Here is a 22,061-nt window from a genome sequence, read left to right on the forward strand (position 1 = left end):
CGTACCTTAAACTTTACTTTGGCCTAACAATTCTCTGAAATGACACATTACACATTGATAACCAGAAATGACGCACTTTTCAAGCCGCATTTGCTATTGCCATACATAAATTAAATCATAAATATAGTAAGTGTCGAAAAAAGTTTATGCATATAAAAGTTTTTAAAAATATGATGATATATTTTTTATTTTATTTCAATTAATAAAACTTTCATAAATATCCTTTGTATTGTAAAATATTTTCTTCTAATTAGAAAGAAATGGAATGCCCGAATACCCACCATATAAATTTTTCTAAGAAAAAAGATTAATTTAATTTTTTTTTTGTGAAAATTAATATTGAAATTTGCCATTTATGTTTCAAATAAAAATTAACTGTTTTATGTCAATATTTTATTTCCATCAGTAGCTACAGAGAAATAAGTTAAATTTTTTTTAGATGACATAAATAATATCAAATATAGAAAAAGAAATATTTGTCATATTAAAATTCTTGTCTTTATAATAAATTCTCTAAAGGGCAATTTGTAAATAATTTTGGCTAAACTTAGATATACAATCATTTGGCGCCTTGTGAGGTTGGCAATTTTTCTGTGGAGTTTTTGCTGCCGTTCGAGCTACATTTGGGCATTTCGCTAAAATTTGGCGATAAACTTTTTTTTTTGGCGAAAATGACGGTATATAGAGGCTGTTCCATAATTGTGCCTATTTCCGTGATGAAATAAAAAAAGCTATTAAACCTTCAAATTTAAATTAATTTAATAAATATACGGAAGAAAAATTACATGATTGATAAAAAATGCCAAGTTATAGTGTGAAGCAACTTCACTAAATCCAATAGATAATCTAAATAATTTGGATATTAAACTTGGTACTTATTAATAAACGGTGAAGGATTGCTGATAGTTTCGTTGGCGAAAATACGTTTTCTTCCTGTAAAATGTGTATAAACAGCGTAAACATATGCTTCTTTTCTCCTCGTGAGTTAAAGCTCGCTCATAGGGTCGCACTGCGAATTTGGTTTTGTTGCTATATTTAGCGAGTTTCGGCTCTTTCAGTGTTAATTAAAAGCTACCTTAAATTTGCCATGATTGTTTTGAGTACCTTTGAGTAAACTTTTTCTTATATGTGGTACAACTGTTGTACCAGAATTTGTTTTTATCTTTCCTTACGGGCCAGTACAACTGTTGTGCCAGTGGAGAGTTATGATTTCCTTCCCCCAAGTAAACTTTTCAGTAATACTCAAATTGCCCCATAAAATCATCTTGCTATTGTGATTAGAATTCCACCAGTAGTAGTTTAAAACTAGTGTTGGCGAGTTTTCAGAGCCATGTTTTAGTGATATTCCCCCCCCCCCCTCCCCAAAACAGTCTTAAGATGCCATAAATGAATAAGCTTATTTTCATTCATGAACTGTACCAGACGGAATCGAATTACATTTTTTACATATTCTATAGTTTTGTGGCTTTACTTTTCCCTTTCTAATACTGATCTTTAATAGCGAATGCTGTCCTATATTGAAATTCATGCAAGTTGAAGCTTTATTATGATGTTTTCAGTAAAAAGAACTGAAAACCGTTCAAAAATAAAATAATATACTTTTCAACATAATATGATCCCAACTATTATATTATGTTACAAAGTAATAGTTTATAGACAATTATATTAACTTATTCAAAGGAATTAACATGCAAGTGATATTCAACACTTGCATATTAAATTCTAAGTAAATCATATTCAATTTTCTTTATTGAATTCTATTTTTAAAATGTTATAAGTTTTTGATTTAAGAAAATTTTTGGATCGAAAAATATATTATTTAATTCAACTACCGATTATGTTAAATTCTATTGTATTTTTCAAAAAAATAATACATGTTTTAAATAAGTATAATTCCCATCTAAAAATAAAATTTTCAACATGCTAATATTTATTTATATTACAAAAGTTGCAAACTACATTAAATAAAAACTCTAATCGATTTTGTATGCATTATATTGCTATCGAAATTTTCAACTATGGTTTTACTCTATGGAACAGAAGAATAGTGACATGTAAGTAAAATAAGTAAGAGTTTTTAAATGGAAAATACAAGCAATTTGTTTAAAAATATTATACATGAATTGTATCTTGATTATAAAAAAATTTATTACAAATATAAAAATTAAACTAAGTTTTAAAAGAAAGAAATGTATAGCTTCAGCAATAACTTTGACATTTAATAATTTTTAACTATGTTCCATATTTTAAAATAATTTACAGTGGAAGTTTCTAATTGTATTGTTTCTATGAATAAATGATTATAAAAATGGTATTTCATTAGCCAGAAAAAGCAGAAAATTTCATTAAATTTATTCAGCATCATAATATTTAATTAGATAATGTACCCTGCAAAATTCGTGAATTAGTAATTTAGAGAGAAAATGAAATGAAACTGTGTTACAAAGTCATATCTAGGATCCTAACAAAGAAAAAAAAAAAAAAACCAAAGAACAACTTCTTTATTACGGCGCAGAAAGAAAACCCATTAAGCCTAAAGGTGGTTGAAATCAAAGGGATAATTTTCAACAAACATTGTTAAAAGATGCGAAAGGCATTTTTCAGTTTTTCTCATTGAGGGCTGACAGTTAGAGGAATTTTTCAAAATTTGATTTCCATAACGTAAAAGTTAATATTCATTCGATTTGAAGCAACCACTGCTAAATGGAAACAAAATTGGATTGCCTCAAACTATTTTAAATAAAGAACTTTATTGCAACCAAATAGAATACAATTTCTGTATTATTATATCCATTTTTGATTCACGGAAGTAATTTGCTAATCAGTTTTTTCACTGTAAAACTTATTATTGCTGAGAAGAAAAATGCCATATATTTATATTTGTAATTATGTAATCACCAAAATGTTCTGAATGTATGAGTCTTTTATCAACAATAATTATAGATATCATGGAATTATAAAAATAATAACAATAGAAGATTAATTTCTTCATTCTAAGCAGTGTATTGCTCAACAAGAAATTTTTTTTCTTTCTTTTCTGCATGGAAGTTGATAAAATTGTTCTACTATTACATTTTATTTTTATTTTATTCTCTCAGCTGGGTTGATATATTTTTCCTGTAGTTATATTATAAATAATTTTAATCTCCTATACTGTTAAGTCACCTCATGCAGGATGGTCAACTTATTATTAATGAGGAGAGAGAAGTAATGATGATTAATTCTATGAGAGGATCAAATTGGACTACAGATCATATATTCCCATCAGTTAACATATGAAAACTTTTTCTCTATCAGAATTAAAATTTGAAAAGTATATATTAAATTTGATTATAGTTTAATTAAAACTTTTTTATTTTGCTTAAATACTGATGGTTGTCAGATAGTAATTAGGGATAAAATATTGAGGGAATTTAAGTGGGAAGGATTGGAGGTTTGTTTTCCGGTGTATGCTCCTGAACGAGTTCTTAGCTTGTGCTGGTTTTAACAAAATCAAAACATGAATATCACAAAAATTTAAGTGGGAGCATTGGAGGGAGGATGCATTAACAATAAAATGGTTTGTTTCTGCACATGATTCCTATTACTACAAATCTTAGTGAATCTGACTGACTTTTGTACCAACAGTGGAAAGCAAGAAATTGAGGTTGAGTCCTAAGGGGCATTATTAGCCATAATAAATTGGGGTAATCCAGTCACTAGAGAAGTAAATTAACCCCACTGTACATTTAGGAATAGTGAATCTATATCTGGCAATTTCTCATCCCTGTACTCATGATGTCTCCTAATAAGGACCAATATTCTAATTATTGGTTTTGGTTTATTAGATTAAAGTTAAATTGTGAATGACATCATAGTGCCTAAAAAACACTAGAAAAATCATTCGTATTCTTCAAATGAAGTACACTCAAAAACATCAAAGTATAAATATTGTCATAAGATTTTAATAATTTTTTTAACATACTTAATCCTCACTGATGAGTATTTTTACAGAATTTAACATCAGACTATTAGAGGTATATTTTGTTGTTGTTAAACAGAAACAATTTTATATCCAAACAAATATGTCTTTTAAAAACTGACTAATTTCTGGCTAATTTTTTATAAATTGTTATATAATCAAAAAAATTAAACTAGATTTTATCACATTGATGTTCCAGCAACAAATGTGTGTAGAAATTAATTATTACTTTTGGAATCTCAATTAAAAATAGGTATTGTCTTAAAGTCAAAAATTATTTCAATTAACTAAAAATGAATTTCAAACAAATATGTAACTAGTTAATTTTTAATGCTTATTATTATTAAACTGAAAGTAAGCATTTAAAATCTATTATTTTCTATTTATAAGATTCAGTCTAAAGTAATTATTTTGATAAAATGAATCATATGCTTTTTCTCTAAATAGTCTTAAAAATGACTTATTATAATAAATTATCAAATTACATACATTATTATTTTTCAATATCTATTTCCACAGTAAATATCTTCTAACACTGCAATTACTTTGTAAAGCATTTTTTCTCATTTAAGATATTCTTTCATCTCTTCTCATTTCATATTTCCAAAAATTATCATTTAGACAATTTTATTAGATTTTACAAAATAACAGAAAATTCATATCAATATTTTATTTATTAAAAAGAAGAAATGATAATTTTTTTCAAGAACTATAAATTTGATATTTGTGATTTCCAGCAAATTAAAAATTTGCAAATGCCCATACAACAGAAATAAAATAAGCATTCATTTTACTTAAGAAAATTTGTATAAATATCGGTACATTGAAATATTATAGCAACTTTTATGATTAAATATCAGTTACTTGTAAACACATTCCCTAATCAATTTTACTATATTACCTCTACATTTTTCTTGCGCTTGAATGCAAACAGTATGGGATGTATAGCAGTGAAGATTAATTCCCAGATGCCAAAATGTTACATTTAATAGATGTCAAAGTAATTAAAAGCTTCAAAGATGTTTGGATGATATTTGTTTGTAAGAGCTTGAGACAAAAGAGAAGCAAATAAAATGTTCTGTTTATTCAGTTTTGAATTATTATTATTATTACAAAGCATAACTTTTTTAAACTATGTATTTTAAGCATTTAAAAAAAATGTGGGAAAGGTTGTTGATGACATTGCACTCGATGCTGAAGGGTTAACGAAAAGGCAGAATTTGCATTTGCTTCTTCTAAATAGAATAAGACCAATCACAAATTTATGTTGAATATTTTATTTTTTGATGTTTAAGTGAAATATGTTTCTTTCTTGATTCTCATGTTTTTAAACACCAGAAGATAAATCATTACTTAACATTTGACAATATCTACTTTAATCTTCCAAATTTTAGAAGAGGCAAGGAATTCACTAACAATAATGTATATGCTGCTTCCTTTCATCACATTAGTTTATGTATTGCATGATCATGCCAGATGCAAAGCAATAAAGCTGTCGTATCTGTTATTGATAAAAAAAATTCAGTTTTTTTCTCCCTTCATTGTTAAATTAGGTTTTGCTATCTAGGTAACTAAATATTGAAATGTGATTCATAAAATCATCCTATTTCTACTGGAAAAGGCATTTTTTAAAAATTTTTTTTAGAAATGGATATTCAACTAGGCTGTCACTTAGAGCTACAGACTGTTGGCAAATTGTTATTAATTTAATGCTAAATAAATACATTTATCAAAAATCAGGAATTATATGAATCTAAATATAATTGAATTTAAATATATGTTTAGATTAAATTATCTAAAACAAATACAATAACTTATTATTATTTACTTATACTCATATAAAATTATAAAAAAATTATTAATTGGAATATTAACTATCCATTATCTGGTTAGATTATATTCTTAGTTATGTTATTGATAGCCTTTGTAAAATAATTTTTACTGTATTTTTTTTGTTTGTTAACTAAAAAAGTTAATTAAAAGCATGTATTTTTAACTATGTTACTAAAATAATAATAATTTTTAAAAAAACATTTACATGTTAAGCTCAAAATGTGAAACTAAGTTTATCAATTATTGAAAGAGAGTCCTCAAAATGTGAACTGTCTGGAAAGTCACAAAATGCCTAATCTCCTACTATTCTTTTTTTAATGTAAGCAGTTTGTTTGTTCTGCGATGATTCCTATCATTACAGATTTAGACTTCACAAACATGTCATGCACCGTAATTTCCTTATATTTACTTTACAATTATATAAAGAATATTATTTAATATATATATACTTAATCATGAATTAAAAGTAGGAGAAAAATTTCTAAACTATTCATTATGAACTTTTTTGAATATTTTGGATAAAAAATTGTAGCCTAATTAATGCTATTAAAACTTATATAATTTCAGTCTTAATGAGCTATATGTTAATGAATAAATTCATTTTTATAGCCATAAGACTAAAAGCATTTCAGTGTACAAGGCTAGTATAACTAATTACTGAACTTATTCTTAACTATGTGATTTTGTCCATAATTGAAGAACTAAACTTCTATACTATTATATGACTATAATATATCATATACTATAATATGACAATCTTGATGTATTTAATGAAATGCCAATAGGTGCTTCTTGCAATATAAGCATTGCAAATTTCTATATTTAATAAATAATTTTGCTGAAATCAAAGTAATGGATATATTTTCAGGAAATTAAAGTAACTACCAGCAAATACATAGCTAAATTTTAAAAAAGTGAAAATCATAGTACATACCTACCAATAAAAAAATAACCAGGCCAAAATATATAAGTCAGTAGCATAATCTTGATAATATGGGAAGGGGACAGAGTGATGTTACACCTATTTCATTCAGTTCATTAAACGTCATTGTAAGTGTAATTGATTGCACAATATATTCTAGGAAATAAAAGTCTATATTAAATATAAGTTACTCACTTTTAAATTTTTTATAAACTTGGCTCATATAGGTACATATTGTCTTTCGCTCATGATGTATTTCCTAGCTGTCTATATTCTGACAACTTGAATTACATAGGTAATAGAAAAAACTTATCATATCAAAACAGCAAATAAAGATATAAATTTATGTCATATGATTTAACTAATATTAAAATTTCATTTATCTTCAATTCAGTTTTCTAAAACTATAAAAGCTTGTCTTAAATTCTAATCTGGTTTTTTTATAGGTTTGTATGGATGTTTTGAAATAAAACAATCTTCATATGTCCAAGTGCAAAGTTATTTCTTTTACCATGGTAAGTTGAACACTTCTCTACAGTTCTGAATTTTAAAATATTACAATACTTTTTCAATAAACTGTTAATTTTTTTCTATAGTTATGATTAAAATAGAAATTAATTCATACTTCCCAATAAAAATTTAAAAATGTTTCTCTTCCCCACCTTCTGATCACAACTTATTTTAAATGTGAAGAAGATGCCTCTAACAGGACTGACATCATCTTCTACTTTAGGCTTAAGATTTAAAAAAAAAAATAATCATTCATTGGATTTTTTATCTAGATGCATTTTCAAAAAAAAAAAAAAAAAAAAACTTTGTTCAATCTAAAAATATTAAAAACACACTAAATAAAGTACATGTTAAATAATAACTGCTAAAAGAAATTCACAAAAAATGGAATTAAAATCTTGTTTATTCTTAGCTTTCAGTACATATTTTAAAAAAGAAGCATTTCATGCTTATATTATTTTTTATATGTTATGCATGTTGCAATTTACTTATAACTGATGATTTTAGTATATGATATATCAGTTATTTGATATGAAATCATCTTCTGTTACAGTCTTCTGGTTCATAATATAAATAAACTTCCTTCATTTACATCAACTGACAATGTTTAAAAAAATAATAACTGTAAAGATTATTATTAATTTTATAAATTTAGTCTTGGTAAAGATAAAGCAAATGATATTCAAATTACCACAAATTAACCTTTTCAAACATAGATATAAAATGGTAATAATTTTCAATTGTTAAGCAATTCTAATTATAGTAGATGTAGTTTCTCATATTTATCACAGAACGGTACACTATTAAATTCTGTGGTATAGTTTTATTTATTGATATTTCTGTAATCTTTAAAGCAAATGAAAAATAATACTAAGCAGCAAAATTACAGATATATCTTACACTGTGACACTGACACATTTCGTGAATTTACAACATTAGAGTTCAATCAAAACATTCATTGAAATTATTTGCAAATTCTTACTCTCAGTAAGCCGAAATTGTGAAATCTCAGTTTATAAATATTTATACAAAAATGTACAATTCCAAACACGCACATATATATTAAATGTAATCCAGAATAACTGTATTTAGAATTTAAAGAATTTGCAAAATTTATGTATAATAGCTCCAAACAGCAGCTAATTGTATTGGAATTTCCATCAGGGATATAAAGTTCTAAATAATTTTATCAACCACCTCCACAGCAACCAGATCTTTGCTGCTGTGGCTCATCATCCACAATCACCACATTTCTTCTCTGATTACTTCCCCTGCCTAAGCTGTTAGCCTGTTGGTCATTTGCATCAGTAACTTCAATCATACGCCGAGTTAAATCGAGGAAAAGTTCTTCAATCCCACGATTCTGTTTAGCAGATGTCATAAAATGTTTGGCTCTAACTGATGCTGCATAGGATTCTGCTTCAGCAACTGGCACTGCTCTGTCTTTTTCCAAGTCTGTTTTATTCCCAGCTATGCAAAGACATACATTTTCGCCAAGCATTTTTCGTAATTCCTTTACCCAATTCTTCACCTTGTTGAAGGAATCTTCGTCTGTGATGTCATAAACAAGTATTGCACCATTGCTATCGCGGTAATAAATTGGACCCAAAGCATGGAATCGTTCTTGGCCAGCAGTATCCCAGATGGCAAGATTAACTTTCTTACCAGCGATATTTAATTTTTTGTTCAAGAACGACGCCTGAAGCGTGCTGAAATGCTTTTCATTAAATTTATTTTCCACATATCTTAAAACCAAGGAGGTCTTACCTACACATCCTTCGCCTAAAAGAACAACTTTAAAAGAGTAACTACGCCCAGATGAAGCTGAATTAGATGCCATAATTGCTTAATATTTTTTTTAGCTTTTTTTAAATTAATTATTTTAAACAAAGAGTGTCCAATCGTATGAAGTTTGATACACAATCTTAAAATAAACAAACTTTCACTTCCGAAAACGTAATTACATCACTCAGTTCAACTTACTCTCACTTCAAGTTTATAGGTAATCTTAGGAAATAATCAATATATTGATAACGGACTAGAATATAATCAGACTAGATTAAATTTCAAAGTGAGCACATTAATTATTCAAAATAAACTTATTCAATCTTTCCACATCCTAATTTCCTTTAACAAAAATAATTAAATCTCGTACAAGTACACAAATCATAAAAATCAAATGTTAAGGAATGAAAGGACCTCTTACGTCAGTATCATACAATAATTAGTTGTTTGCATAGAAATTTGCAGGTAAGCGAATTATTAAAAAAATAGTGAAAGCAAAAATTTATTTGAAAACACTAGTTATTTCTCCTTTTTTTTACATAAAATTTTGGGCTGTTCAAAAGTTTTTTTTTTTTTTTTTTTTTTTTTTTTTTTGTAACAATATGACACAAGTGAAAATTGAGCTACTAGTTAAGCCTAACTTTTAATGCTAAAAAAATCATATTATATCGCCAAATCAAAAAGTTCTAGTTTAGAACTGAAATGAACTGCATATTATTTATATATATTATATGCTTACTTTTTTAAGCTCAGCATGGTAATTTTGTAGTTTCTTCTAGTTGAAAAAGAAAAAAAATCATAAACAATTATTAACTTTGATTTATTTGAAAATATATATATTTAATATTTCAATCAGGAAAAGATGGTGAGATAACTTATTTCACTTCTGCGCTAAAATATATAATTTATAAATTAGTTTTTCCAAACCAGCCGGATATTGTTGTTTCTGTTCATTAATATAAATAATACATCACTTTATGATACATTTTTTTTATAGCGCTAAATGTCTAAATATTTTTATAATGACTCTCGATTATATTTCGTACCGAGGATTTTAATTTTTTTTATTAACAAGTTATTTAAACAAAAAATTTATTATTTTCTTCTTTCATTTTCATAATCTCATGTGATTCATTATGATTATTTCATCTATTTTCTTAAATTATATGTTTAATTCAGATTAATTAAATTGTCCTTTAAACTTTAAAAATTTAACATTAAAAATGCCATTTAGGGCATATAAGGGGATGCTGTATGTCAAAGACTGAAAATAGGCCATTCACGAACTATCAATAATTCATACATCAAATAAGTTTTCTAAATTCTTTAAAAAAATGCTCTCTAAATATCAAAGGAGAAAAGAACAGTTTTCTAAATTTCATGTTTGCTAAAGTTTTTTATTGTAGATTTTTTTTTTCACTTTAATTATTTGTGTAAGATAATGATTTTCTATTTAAAATGCCCAGCATTCTAGATAATTTTTTATTAATTTACTTATAAATCTTATGAATAAAAATTCGCAATTTATATTGTTGCTAAAGTTACTCTCAATATGCAATTGTGACTAAAAATTTCAAATATGCATCTTATTGGCAATATGAACGCAATAAAAAGACAGCAAGATTTTTCCTGCTTTATAGAATGCATTATTGAGTCAGATTCAGCATATACAAGATTTAAAAAAGTCTTTTATAATGCCAGTTCAGCATTGTAAAAATCTTGCAAGTAATTTTCAAATTAAACAAATATTCTTAGATAGCTTGTAATAAAATTTAATCTGATCTAATTTCTCTTTGAATAGTTCTTTATAAATAATTATTCACATATTGAAATATTTTTTTATTTATAAACTTTTTATTTTTTTTCTTCATTTCTAATTTAATTATGACATTTCAATTTTTACTCATCATAAACCTTTGATAACTAACTTATTTCATTGAAAAGCAAAAGCATAAGAAATATTTTATAATGAAAGATATTTTTGTTGTAATTGAATAAGAATCTTCTCCTTAAAATATCTTTTTACTAACATCATTTTGCACGCTGGGGTCCTGGCATAGGGGTAGCGTGTCTTCTCCGTGAACTGGGTGTCCTGGGTTCGAGTCCTGGTTTGGGCATGATTGTTCTTCATCTGTTCTATCTGTGAGATGTGTGAATATGCCCACCTGTAAAAAGGGGCTGCGCAAGCAAATGTGATACGTGAATAGCAAACTCGTACTCTTGGCCCTAGTTGGCGCTACTAAAACAAGAGACGCTCCCTCTCGGCTTAAAATCGCTGATTTGAATCAGTGGGCTTGTCCATGGCAAGTGCCATCAGAAACAACAACAATCTTTTTTGCACTGATGATTTGATATTTTCGAGATGTATTTTAAATTGTTATAAATCTTGAAAATGCTCAAATTTCTAAATATCATACAGTGAATTCAATATAGAAAGATGCTTTATTTGTGGCTTGCTTGATTTAGATATTTATACTAATTATCTATCTATATGGGCTGGTAAAAGAAAAATGAAAACTAAGTAGCAAATTTCTTTTACCTTTTGATACTGACTCCTCCCATCGATGACGGGACGTACTTCTTTCGGGGAGGGTTGTACCGCTGTCGGTGATGGCCCTTAGGACTCAACCACAGTTCCAGCCAGTGTTGTTGTTACGGTGGTCCGGTCATTCAACCTTATGGTTTAAATCCATATGCCTTCGTGGTGGGTCGGAGAGTCAGTTGATTGATTTACCTTTTGATACTAAACAAAAAGTAAGAAGATACTTGCAAAGAGGAGGGAAATATCTGAAATTTTTGCCTTTGTTATATAGTAGCATTTATTTACTTCATAATATAATTGGAATATGAATTAGTATATGAATAAATCTAAATAACAGATTTTTATTTTGCTTCAACCTTTTTTTATCTTATTTGTTGAAAAATCTTTGCTCATAAAGAAAATCAGAAAAATAATTACTTTTTGAGAAAGAATTATAAAATTATTACATTTATATTATAAGAAGAAAAGAAAATAAATTTCCCAAATTTACTGTTCTTGCAATCATAATTTTTATAATTCACTTAGACATAGTGTTTAAAAGTGCTATAGATTTCATTTTAATTATTTTGAATTTTGTTTTTAAAGTTTATCTACATAAGGATTAATATTTTTTATCTTATTGTTATTATTTATTTAGCCCAAAGTTAAAAAAAATTCTTCAGTTATTCATCCAAATAGCCGTAAAGCTATGCAGATGGCTCGTTTAGAACACAGAGGCTTAAGACTTGAAAAGTATGTAATCATTTGGACTATTTTTGTTGAACAATATATGTTTATAATTCTGATATTTCAAAATTATAATATAATTTTTATTAAGAATGTTATTTTTTTTTTATTGCCAAAATGAGGTATTTACTTTAAATGTTAACCATAATTTTATAATCACAAGAAGCACTGAACTTTTTAAATTTTTATTTATATGTAATTTTCAACTTGTGTATGCTAGAATAAATTATTATTATCATTAAAATTGATTTTTGCTATATTTGTTTTTATTTTTGCTATGATTCTTATACTTATGTCACATTTCTGTTTTATTATTATTCTTCTTTATAACGGGGTGCATAGATTCATGGAAAGTGTTTAAATTTGAAAATGATTTTTAAGCACCAGAAAAGTGCTTAATTCTGAAAAAGAGTTATAAATTGTTTTATTTTTTTAAGAAGTGCAAAGAAAATATTTTTAATTTTTGTTTCTACAGATGTTGAATGCGATAAATCAGAAACCATCATAAGGGTTTATTTATTTGTTAACATGGTCCTTTTATCACATGTTTAACAGATGTATTAAAGAAAAAAAACAGAAGAGAAAAAAATCGGAGGTGAAATCCATGATTATGTTATATCCTTTCAATAAGGGTTTATTTGTTAATATGGTCCTTATGCCTTTATAACATTCTTAACAGATATATTAAGCAAAAAAAAAAAAAAAAAAAATCAGAGGTGAAATTCATGATAATGTTATATCTTTTCAATAGAATTTAAATTTTTAGCTAAGACATGAATTATGTTATTAGTAATGCTGAATATATTTTCATCTAAAAATAACTGAAATTCTTTTATTACCATTCTTAGTGAAAAAAAAAAAAAAAAAAAAAAAAAGGTTTTCTTTGGTCTATTGATATGTGTGTATATATATAATATATATTCAATAATTTCAATTTATGTGCATTATTAAAAATTTTAATTTCTGATCTGTTGAATTCAGACTTCACTTTACTTCTCAATTGCACACATTTTGACTTTTCCTAACTTCACAATTTGCATGTACATAAATCAAAGTGCTTGTTTAGCTGAATTCTGAATAACCCCATTTGATCTATATAAATTCTGAGTGCATTCTCTTGGTTTCTTTTTTTAATTATTAATATTTATTTTCTGCCTTGCTGTATCTTGCTTAAATGCTAATCCTTTATTTTGATATTTTATAAGCATATCTAAAAATTGAATTCTTTGCATAAACATCATGAAAAAGACACAATTATCATTTAAAGAACTCATCACTGTATCATTTTCCAGAAGATTCATTTCATATGTATATATGAGAAAGAAAGAGAGAGATTTATTTTGATAAATGAACTGGAGAGAATGTTTTGAAATCACTACTTTATTTTTCTTCATTATTAAGCAGCATGTATTGTCTAGGAGCTTAATCAACATGCCAATCATAGTTAATGAAAAGAGATTAGGAGAAAACATTTAGAACTTATACAGTTTGGAGAAAGGGATTTTACCAAAATATAGTTGAGCAAACATTAATTTAGACTCTGGGTTTTCATTTCATATTAGAGCTTAACATTGGACAATTAAAGTTACAGTAATTACATTCGGATAAGCAAGGGAGTCTGCTTGATGTTAAAGTACTTTTATAAGTTTGAATTTAAGTGGTTAGAAAATAATTAATGTTAAGTTTATGGATTTGAATAATTTTGAATTATTCACACATGAATATTTGTTCCACATGAGTGATAGTGTGAAATAAATACAACTATAGCACATTATTTTGATACTATAAATCAAAATAGTAAGAGTCAAACTCATTCTATAGTGCAACTCACTAATTAATTTACAATTTGCATATTGTAAATTAATCCTCCCCATACTTTTATAATGAGAAAAAGATTTTGGTTATAGCTTTTTGTCTTGAGAAGTGAGCATTATTAATATTGTGCTTCGTTTTAGGAGAAGAGAAGAATCAAATACCAAACTTCAAGCAAAATGTAAGCATAAAATATATTCATTGTTTTATTAAGATGGATTTATTTTTTTTAAACTCATAGTGTTATGATTTTTGACCATGGTTGCTGATTGATTCCAAAAATTTCTTGCCAAAACGATCTATTAATTATAATGTTCTATTCTGATGCGCTTCTATATATTGTGTAACATTCGATTCTGTCTGTTATGAGTGTAAATTTCTCTCAAAAATATGACCTTCAATTATTTTCTTACAGTAAATAAGCTAAAATGGTTCAGAGACAACATTGATACAAGTAAAACATTATACAATAGTGAAGAAGTTCATGAATTAATTATGAGGTAAAATAAATGTGATAAACCTATAAATTTGAATATTTTCATCTGTTTTTTTAATAAAAATCATTATATTAATTCCATTGATTTTCTTCCATTTAACAGATATCTTCAAAGATTTAGTGACGAGGAGAAAAGGATAAAAGAAATGCAGTGCATAAAAGGACGTCACAATCAAAATCGAATGTCAGTTGAATATAAAATGCAATTTACAATCGAACAAGAAAAAAGAGATTATGAAACATGTGGCCTTGGTAATTATTTTTTTCTTTTCCATCTACTTTTAATGTAATTAATAAATTATTATGGTAAAAAAAAGTTTGTTATTATTTCTTATTCTTTTTAAAGTATATCTGTAAGATATGAATTGCATTTTTGAAAATATACTAAACATTAATGCTTCCTTATTTTTATTTATTTATTTTTTAAATCTTAATCTTGAAATATGTAGACAGTAAAGACAAGTATTGTTTGCTTTTTCATATAAATGGATGTAAAAGCACAGTACTGTTACTTAAACAATAAATATTCAGAAATATTATATAATAACTTCTAACTGATGGAATTTATTTTTCTTAACATCTTGTTATCTATCTAAACCATATTTTATTTTGGGACTAATCTAAGAAAATACATGTTATTAAAACATATTCATAGTGTAGGGTAAACACAACTCAATTTATACGACTTATTATTTGATCATTTATCTTTATATGAACATTCCACTCAAAATTTAATCCAAATTCTACAGAAATGAAAAATGTAAAATATCTTGCATCCAATTAGGAACTTATGTGCAAAATGTGCAACTAAATACTTTTTTGGAAATATTCTTTTTTTGATGAAAATGCTGTGTACTAAAGAGTTTGATTTGAAATCTTTAAAATTTACATAACTAATCAGAATAATTTTTGTTAGATTGTTTGAATTTATTATGAACTAAAAACAAAATAATATATTTTTAACTCATAGAATGTTCTAATGACCTACTAATATGCAAAATCTCTTTAATGTTTTTTTTTATTTGTCATATTTTGCTTCTTTATATTTTAACATTAAATATTATTTTTTATGAATTATCATTTAATTTTTAAAAAATGACATTTAAATATTTTAAAGACTTAATGAATAAGATACAGTGAAAACCTAAAAATCAATTAAAACGTGAATTAACTAGGGAAATGCGTTTTAACTGATAACGCTAAGGAGACCTAAATTAACTAGGGGAAAATGTGTTCTAACTGACATTGCTAGGGAGAACTCAAATTAACTAGAGAAAACATGCTCTAACTGACAGCACTAGGGAGAATTCATGTTATTTGTGTTTTGACTGATTTGTTAGACAATATGATTTAATCCAAAATTATTATATAAAACTATACTAATACAGTGTTTGTTTAAGGAAAGGAGCTACTATTAAAGAAAAAATACTTTACTTGAATATTGTTTAATACAATAATGTTGTTACAAATTACCTATTTTGACATGGCAAACTACTGTGATGCTTAGAATTGAAAAGCTAACCGTTTTTCATATAGAAACATCTTTTTTAATAAGAAAAGCGGACAAATCCATGTCCAATTTTTACAGTTACTTTTCTTGCTGCTGTTCTCAGCAAAATGTCCTCATTTGGTATTCATTCTTGAGGCAAGAAAATTTCTGGCAATGCATTGAATTGAGATCTGAAAATCAGTGAATGTATTAAATTTTTGTATCGAACTTGTACTCTGATTAGCTGTAGTCTACTGTATAAATACTTATAAAGTTAATATAAGTAATAACCATATATTTATTGAATAAATACTGAACTAATTAAGTTTAAATATCATTTCTTACTTAGAATACAGTTCGTTTAGAACTCTATCTTTCATGCCAATTTTGTACAGGCCATCTTAATTTTTTTCAAGCACTACACTGATGAAGTTTCATTAATCAGTTTTTACTCTATCAACATCTGGACTGGGTACAAGTTTCAATACCTCCAATATGAAACTCAGACTGTGTTGCATCTCAGAGACCTTTTTCATTTGTTTGGCTTGCTTTATCAAAGTTTCTTTGGCTTCCTCTCTAATTAGAAAAATGTTAGTTGACTTACTAGCAAGTGTATTCTCCCCTGATTGTGCTTATGCAGTGTCTTGTTCTTCTGTAATCTTGTCCTCTAAAATACTCTGAAGTTCATTCTCATCTTCGATATTTTTTGCAATATCTGATGGCATGGTTGTGGTTGTCGTTCCATCTCTTGATTCAATCCCAAATATAGATTTTTATGGTGATTGTTTAATTCTTGAATGTAGAGCTCGGTTTTTCATGAATTGGACAAAACAAAGACCATTGGACCTTTTTATAGTTTAATTATTCTTCATTCATGAAGCCAACATATTTTCTAACTTTTGGTTGGCCCTCTCAACCAAACCCTGCAACTGGCTGTGCCGAGGTTTCCCATGAGCAATCTTCAATTCTGGCCAATATGTACATAACTGCTCTATAATGACATTTACAAACTCTTTTTCGTTATTAGATTGCAGTATACAAGGAGACCCTAATATCAAAAATCAATCAAGTACTTGTAATGCAACCTGTATCATTCGTTTGCTCTGAAGTGGTCATAGTAACACAAACTTTGTTAAATGTTCCTGGTAAGCCATAATAAACATAAATTCATTATTAGCCTTAGATTGCATGTCAGTCAAATCCTCTGAGCAGTATCTATTCATTTCTGCATGAATAATAAAGATTTAGAAACCAAACCTTTCTTTTTTTTTATCATTTTTTCTGTTGACATGTTTCATGCAATGATTTAAAAAAAAAAAAATGCATCATCTTTGTAGTTATGTTAGCAAATTTTCTTGAATTTTTCAATTTTAAGTCTGTCTCTATCCCCATGTCCTATGGCCACATGTGAAAATTCGGTAGCATCAAAAATTCCTTCAACTGGTAAATAATATTTTATGGGCTCATTTGAAGAACAACTTTTTTGCTCCACTGATTTCAAGAATGTCAAACAATTTTAATCTGCTGTACTGAAGACTTGCTAATGACAGATTTTGCTTCTTCAACCTCAGATAAGAGAACGTTGTATTCATCATGTGTAATGGCTTTAAAGTTTTTCTGTTGTTGTTTTATATAAGAAACTGTAATTTTCCAAGAAATTTATTTTTACAATTTCTGGTGCAAAAAGTATTAACATTTTCTTCTTTCATCATAAATAAATCAACAGCACAAACACTGTGGAAGTTGAATTGGCTGGAATAGAACCTGGCACCTTGTGGTTCGCAGCTGAGTAACAAGACCACAAGTCAAAAGTAATTACTCATGTCTTGTAGCTGTTATCTGGCTTATAAGATTCACCACAGTACTCTCCCTTCAGTGAGTCTGAGGTGAGACGAACGATATGGCTGTTGAGTGTGATGTTTGAGCTGTTGTGTCTAATGCGCCCGTACCCATTTGAGCATTTGAGTAGCGCCAAGCGTTATGGCGAGCGTGTGTAGATGGAGTGGTTGCTGTTGCATTAAATGAGTCTGACGACTTGGGGTTGCTGTGGGTAGATGGCGCCACAACAGCTGTACGAAGGTTGAAGGTTCATCGACCGAGGTCACCGATGTGGAAGTCGAATTGGCTGGAATAGAACCTGACACCTTGTGGTTCGCAGCCGAGTAACAAAGTAATTACAACACAAAAGTAATTACTCATGTCTCGTAGTTGTTATCTGGCTTATAAGGTTCACCACAACACGTTCCAACATGAATAAAACTAGATGACGGTACTTGCTTTGAAAACTTCACAAGCAAAAAAAATCTAGATTCATATGGTTTTAAATTGACACCACCTGAAATAACTAGGGAAAGTAAGTTCTCCCTAGTGTTGTCAGTTAGAACGCATTTTCCCTAGTTAATTCGGGTTCTCACTAGAGTGGTCAGTTAAAACACGTTTTCCCTAATGTTGGGTTTTCCCTGTACCAGATATAATACAAAAATCTGAGGATTTTTTTGCTATTTCTTGAAACAATGTTTGTGTATATGCTTTGTTATTATGCTAAAAGTTTTTTTCCCTAATTATTGTTTCTATAACAATTTCTTTAAAATTATAAATATATACATATTTTCTTTTTTGATAATATATTTGTACTACACTGCTTGACAATTGCTAAGGAACAGTTACGTTTTTCGGAATAATTAAGTATCTACAATGATTGAGGAAATGAAACTAAGTTCATATTTAGTAGGGAGAATGTGCATTTATTATAGTACAAAATGGTGCAGATATCAACACATCAAAGAATTAAAAACGTAAAAATAAAAAAGATGCTCCTTGGATGGCTTCCAAACAGCCCCACAAAAATTAATCTTCAGATCAGAATGATGCAGACATGAATATTTTAGTAAAATGTGTGATGACTACGGACACTAATGCACATTTTGCATCTGTTCTCCATGCTCTCCATTAAATTATCGAGGAGTTCTTGAGAGATATTGTCCCATTCTTGTCTCAAGGCGATTTTGAGCTCTTGCACTGTTCAGGGAGGGATGGTTCTTTGTGAAACACATTAGCAAAGAGCATCCCAGGCTTATTCAATGAGATTTAGGGCGGGAAAGTAAACAGACCACTGCATACTTACAATATTTTCACTTTGCAGTATATCCGATACCTCAATGCTTCTATGTGGCGACGCATTATCGTCCATAAACAAAAAGTGTAGACCTACAGAACCCCTAAAAAGCCGCACATGATCCAGAATAAACTCTGCAATTCCATTGCGACGTAATGCTTCCTCGCTGAAAGATGTGAAGTGGTGTTCTGTTATTGTGCATGATGCCTGCCCACACCATCACGCTGATCACGTTCACTTTTGTGCATAACGTGTTCTATGCTCTCTCCACAGTAATTGGGGGACAGAATCACTTGTCACACTGAAACGAGATTCATCTTAGAAAGTCACTTTAGACCAATTTTGGATATCCCAACCAAAATGTTCCTTACACCAGTGTAATCTCTCACGACGATGGCGTGGTTGAAGCGGGGTGCAATGAACAGGCTTCCGTGCATACAAACCAACTTAATTTAATTGCCGTGAGATGGTTCATGCAGAAACATGCGTACGGCTAGCGGTTGCAAGGTTTGCAGCTGTCTGGCCAGGAGTTAAATTTCTGTTCCTTTTTGCCATGAGGGATACATAGCTATCCTCTAAAGTTGTGGTGTTCCTACCACGACCCCCAGCATGCTTTTTCAAAGCATTTCCTCCTTCAGCATCCTTCTTTAATCGTGAGATGACACTCTTTGGCACACCAATTGCAGCAGCTGAAGTAGTGACACCTTGACCTGCTTCCAATCGTCCAACTGCTCATTCAAGATCGTAGGCACTCAAATGATGTCTTGCTGACATTTTGCTCTTAATTATTGCAAGAACCAAACAGAATTACAGAGAGAAAAAAAATTATTAGATCCCGCACTACTTTGGGTCAAACATGAAACAGCATGAATTTTTGTATGAGTCATGAGCTTGTATGCAGTGTCTCTATACAGATAACGAGTCCTGGTCTACCACGCCCTCTCAACTTGAATTTACTTTTATTGGTCAGCTGCCTGAGATACAATTTTGCATAAATCACTTGTTTCTTAGCAATTGTCAAGCAGTGTACATTACAAATTCTTACTCTTTGTATATAATTTATATTATTTTCAACTGTAAATTCAGTTCATTTTCTATATGAATCTTTTTTACATAACATCAAAATAGTTAATATTTTAATTCTTTTATAGAAATTCCTTATCTAACAAAAGCAGAATCATTTGAATATTTTAAGTGAGTATTATGCTTTATAATAAAAAATAAAAATATATTTTAATCTGTTATCATAAAGAGTAATTTAAGTGAAGAGTAAGTATTGAAAACTATTAATGATCATAATAATAAGTTCATATTCCATTTATTATATACACATAAAACTTCAGTTCTGTTAAAAACAAAAATTCATCTAATTGCAAGTATCCAATATTATGATTATGCATGATTCTTCTTAATAGGAATCATATATGATCGGAACTCTTAATCCAGAACATATATTGTTTAAAAAAATTTATTAACTAATCCTCAATTTGTTAAAATTATTTATTTTATTATTATTAAATAATTGGATTTTGTAGTAATAAAGTTTTAAAAAATTGAAATAACTAAGAATTTGGAATAAAAAAAAATCTATATAATGAATACAAAAGTTTTTTTCTTTTAAATGTTTATAATAAATTTAATAACGAGTAAATATTGAAGTCCTTAGCAACTCGGCTAAGGACAGGTATCTAGAAAAATTATTAGAAGTATTCAAACTATTTAATGATTGCAGCATTGAACTGCAGACATGCTGAAAAATTCTTATTAGAAAGTTTGAGATCATCAAACATGACCATAAATTTAAAGTGTTCAACTCGATTCAAGGAAATATAACTTTTACAGTCAATTCAGATTTATATTAAAAAATATTTACCATATGAAGGTTAGCATGCTATTTAAATTCTAGTTTGCTTCCATAAAAAGAGTCATGCTATAAGCTTTTAATGTTTGTAATTGAAAAGGATACCATTAATTTTAAAATTTGAAATACTAATTTTACAACTTTTTAATATGAATGCCGATTATTTTCTCTACTAAGATGAATATATTTGCACTGATATTTAAATTCTATTTTTTGCATGGAAATGCCTTTAAATTTTATGAAATACTTGTTATTGCAATGCAAATTCAATACCACTTTGATGAGCTGTTGTGCAGGATACCTTAAAAGTTCCCATTTTTCTGAAATTGGACACTTTTCTATAAAAATTCAAGTCTGTAAATGTTTATATGCTAAAGTGTACTAAATTGTTTTTCTCAGAATCATAAGTTTATTCCAAAGATATCTCTTTTTTAGTTGAGAAAAAAAAATGCATTCAGAAGCATTTCAGAAATTGTTCTTCAGTGAAAAATATGTTGAAAGTTTTTGAATTTGTTGTTTTTTGCAATCATAATTAAGTTGAAATTTAATTTTTTAAAAAAATCTATCAAGCATGTAATTATTACTGGAACATGCTATGCATAGAAAAAATAAATTTTATATAGCTTAAAACAGACTTGAATTTTTTAAGTATCTGTATAAAAAAATAGGTAACAGGAAGGTAACCATATGCAGTTGTTCATTGAGAAAAATAAACTTTTGAGATAATTGAATTTATTAAAGAATTGAGGTTTTAATATGGAGTATGTTAGACAATAGATGTCACATTCTTTTTTTCTCTTTGATTGTGTATTTCAGAATTATATCAATACATTTGCATTCGTTTTAGGGGCTGGGATAAAGATGCTCGATTTCTGCCTGCTATCGATTTAGTTGTGTGCAAATCTCCAAAAAAGTAAATAACTTTGTATTAAAATATGTAAATAAAAAACTGCTAAAAGCACATTTGTATCAACTTAAATTTTTGATTTCATAGAAGTTAAAATTCAGT

At 27.8% G+C, this 22,061-nt stretch overlaps 2 protein-coding genes across 4 annotated transcripts; one reads left to right on the forward strand and one right to left on the reverse strand.

Annotated features, from left to right (window-relative positions):
- Nucleotides 1-599: 599 nt before the first annotated feature.
- LOC129963144 (translation machinery-associated protein 16-like) lies at nt 600-22,015 on the forward strand. Of its 3 annotated transcripts, none has more exons than XM_056077245.1 (8): nt 600-677; nt 7,163-7,231; nt 12,191-12,285; nt 14,235-14,272; nt 14,507-14,591; nt 14,691-14,839; nt 20,343-20,385; nt 21,900-22,015. In XM_056077245.1, the coding sequence occupies exons 2-8, from the start codon at nt 7,199-7,201 to the stop codon at nt 21,967-21,969; spliced, it is 513 nt and encodes a 170-aa protein (XP_055933220.1). In that variant the 5' UTR covers nt 600-677; nt 7,163-7,198; the 3' UTR covers nt 21,970-22,015. The 3 variants fall into 3 exon arrangements, with proteins under 3 accessions (XP_055933220.1, XP_055933222.1, XP_055933223.1); XM_056077247.1 differs by lacking the exon at nt 600-677 and adding an exon at nt 1,975-2,054; XM_056077248.1 differs by lacking the exons at nt 600-677; nt 7,163-7,231 and adding an exon at nt 9,723-9,876.
- LOC129963143 (ras-related protein Rab-21-like) lies at nt 7,612-9,419 on the reverse strand. The gene has a single exon (XM_056077244.1). It carries the CDS (start codon nt 9,064-9,066, stop codon nt 8,416-8,418), a length of 651 nt encoding a protein of 216 aa, XP_055933219.1. The 5' UTR covers nt 9,067-9,419; the 3' UTR covers nt 7,612-8,415.
- Nucleotides 22,016-22,061: the final 46 nt, after the last annotated feature.

The sequence above is a fragment of the Argiope bruennichi genome, chromosome 3 (assembly GCF_947563725.1).
Source record: "Argiope bruennichi chromosome 3, qqArgBrue1.1, whole genome shotgun sequence".
Lineage (NCBI taxonomy): Eukaryota > Metazoa > Arthropoda > Arachnida > Araneae > Araneidae > Argiope > Argiope bruennichi.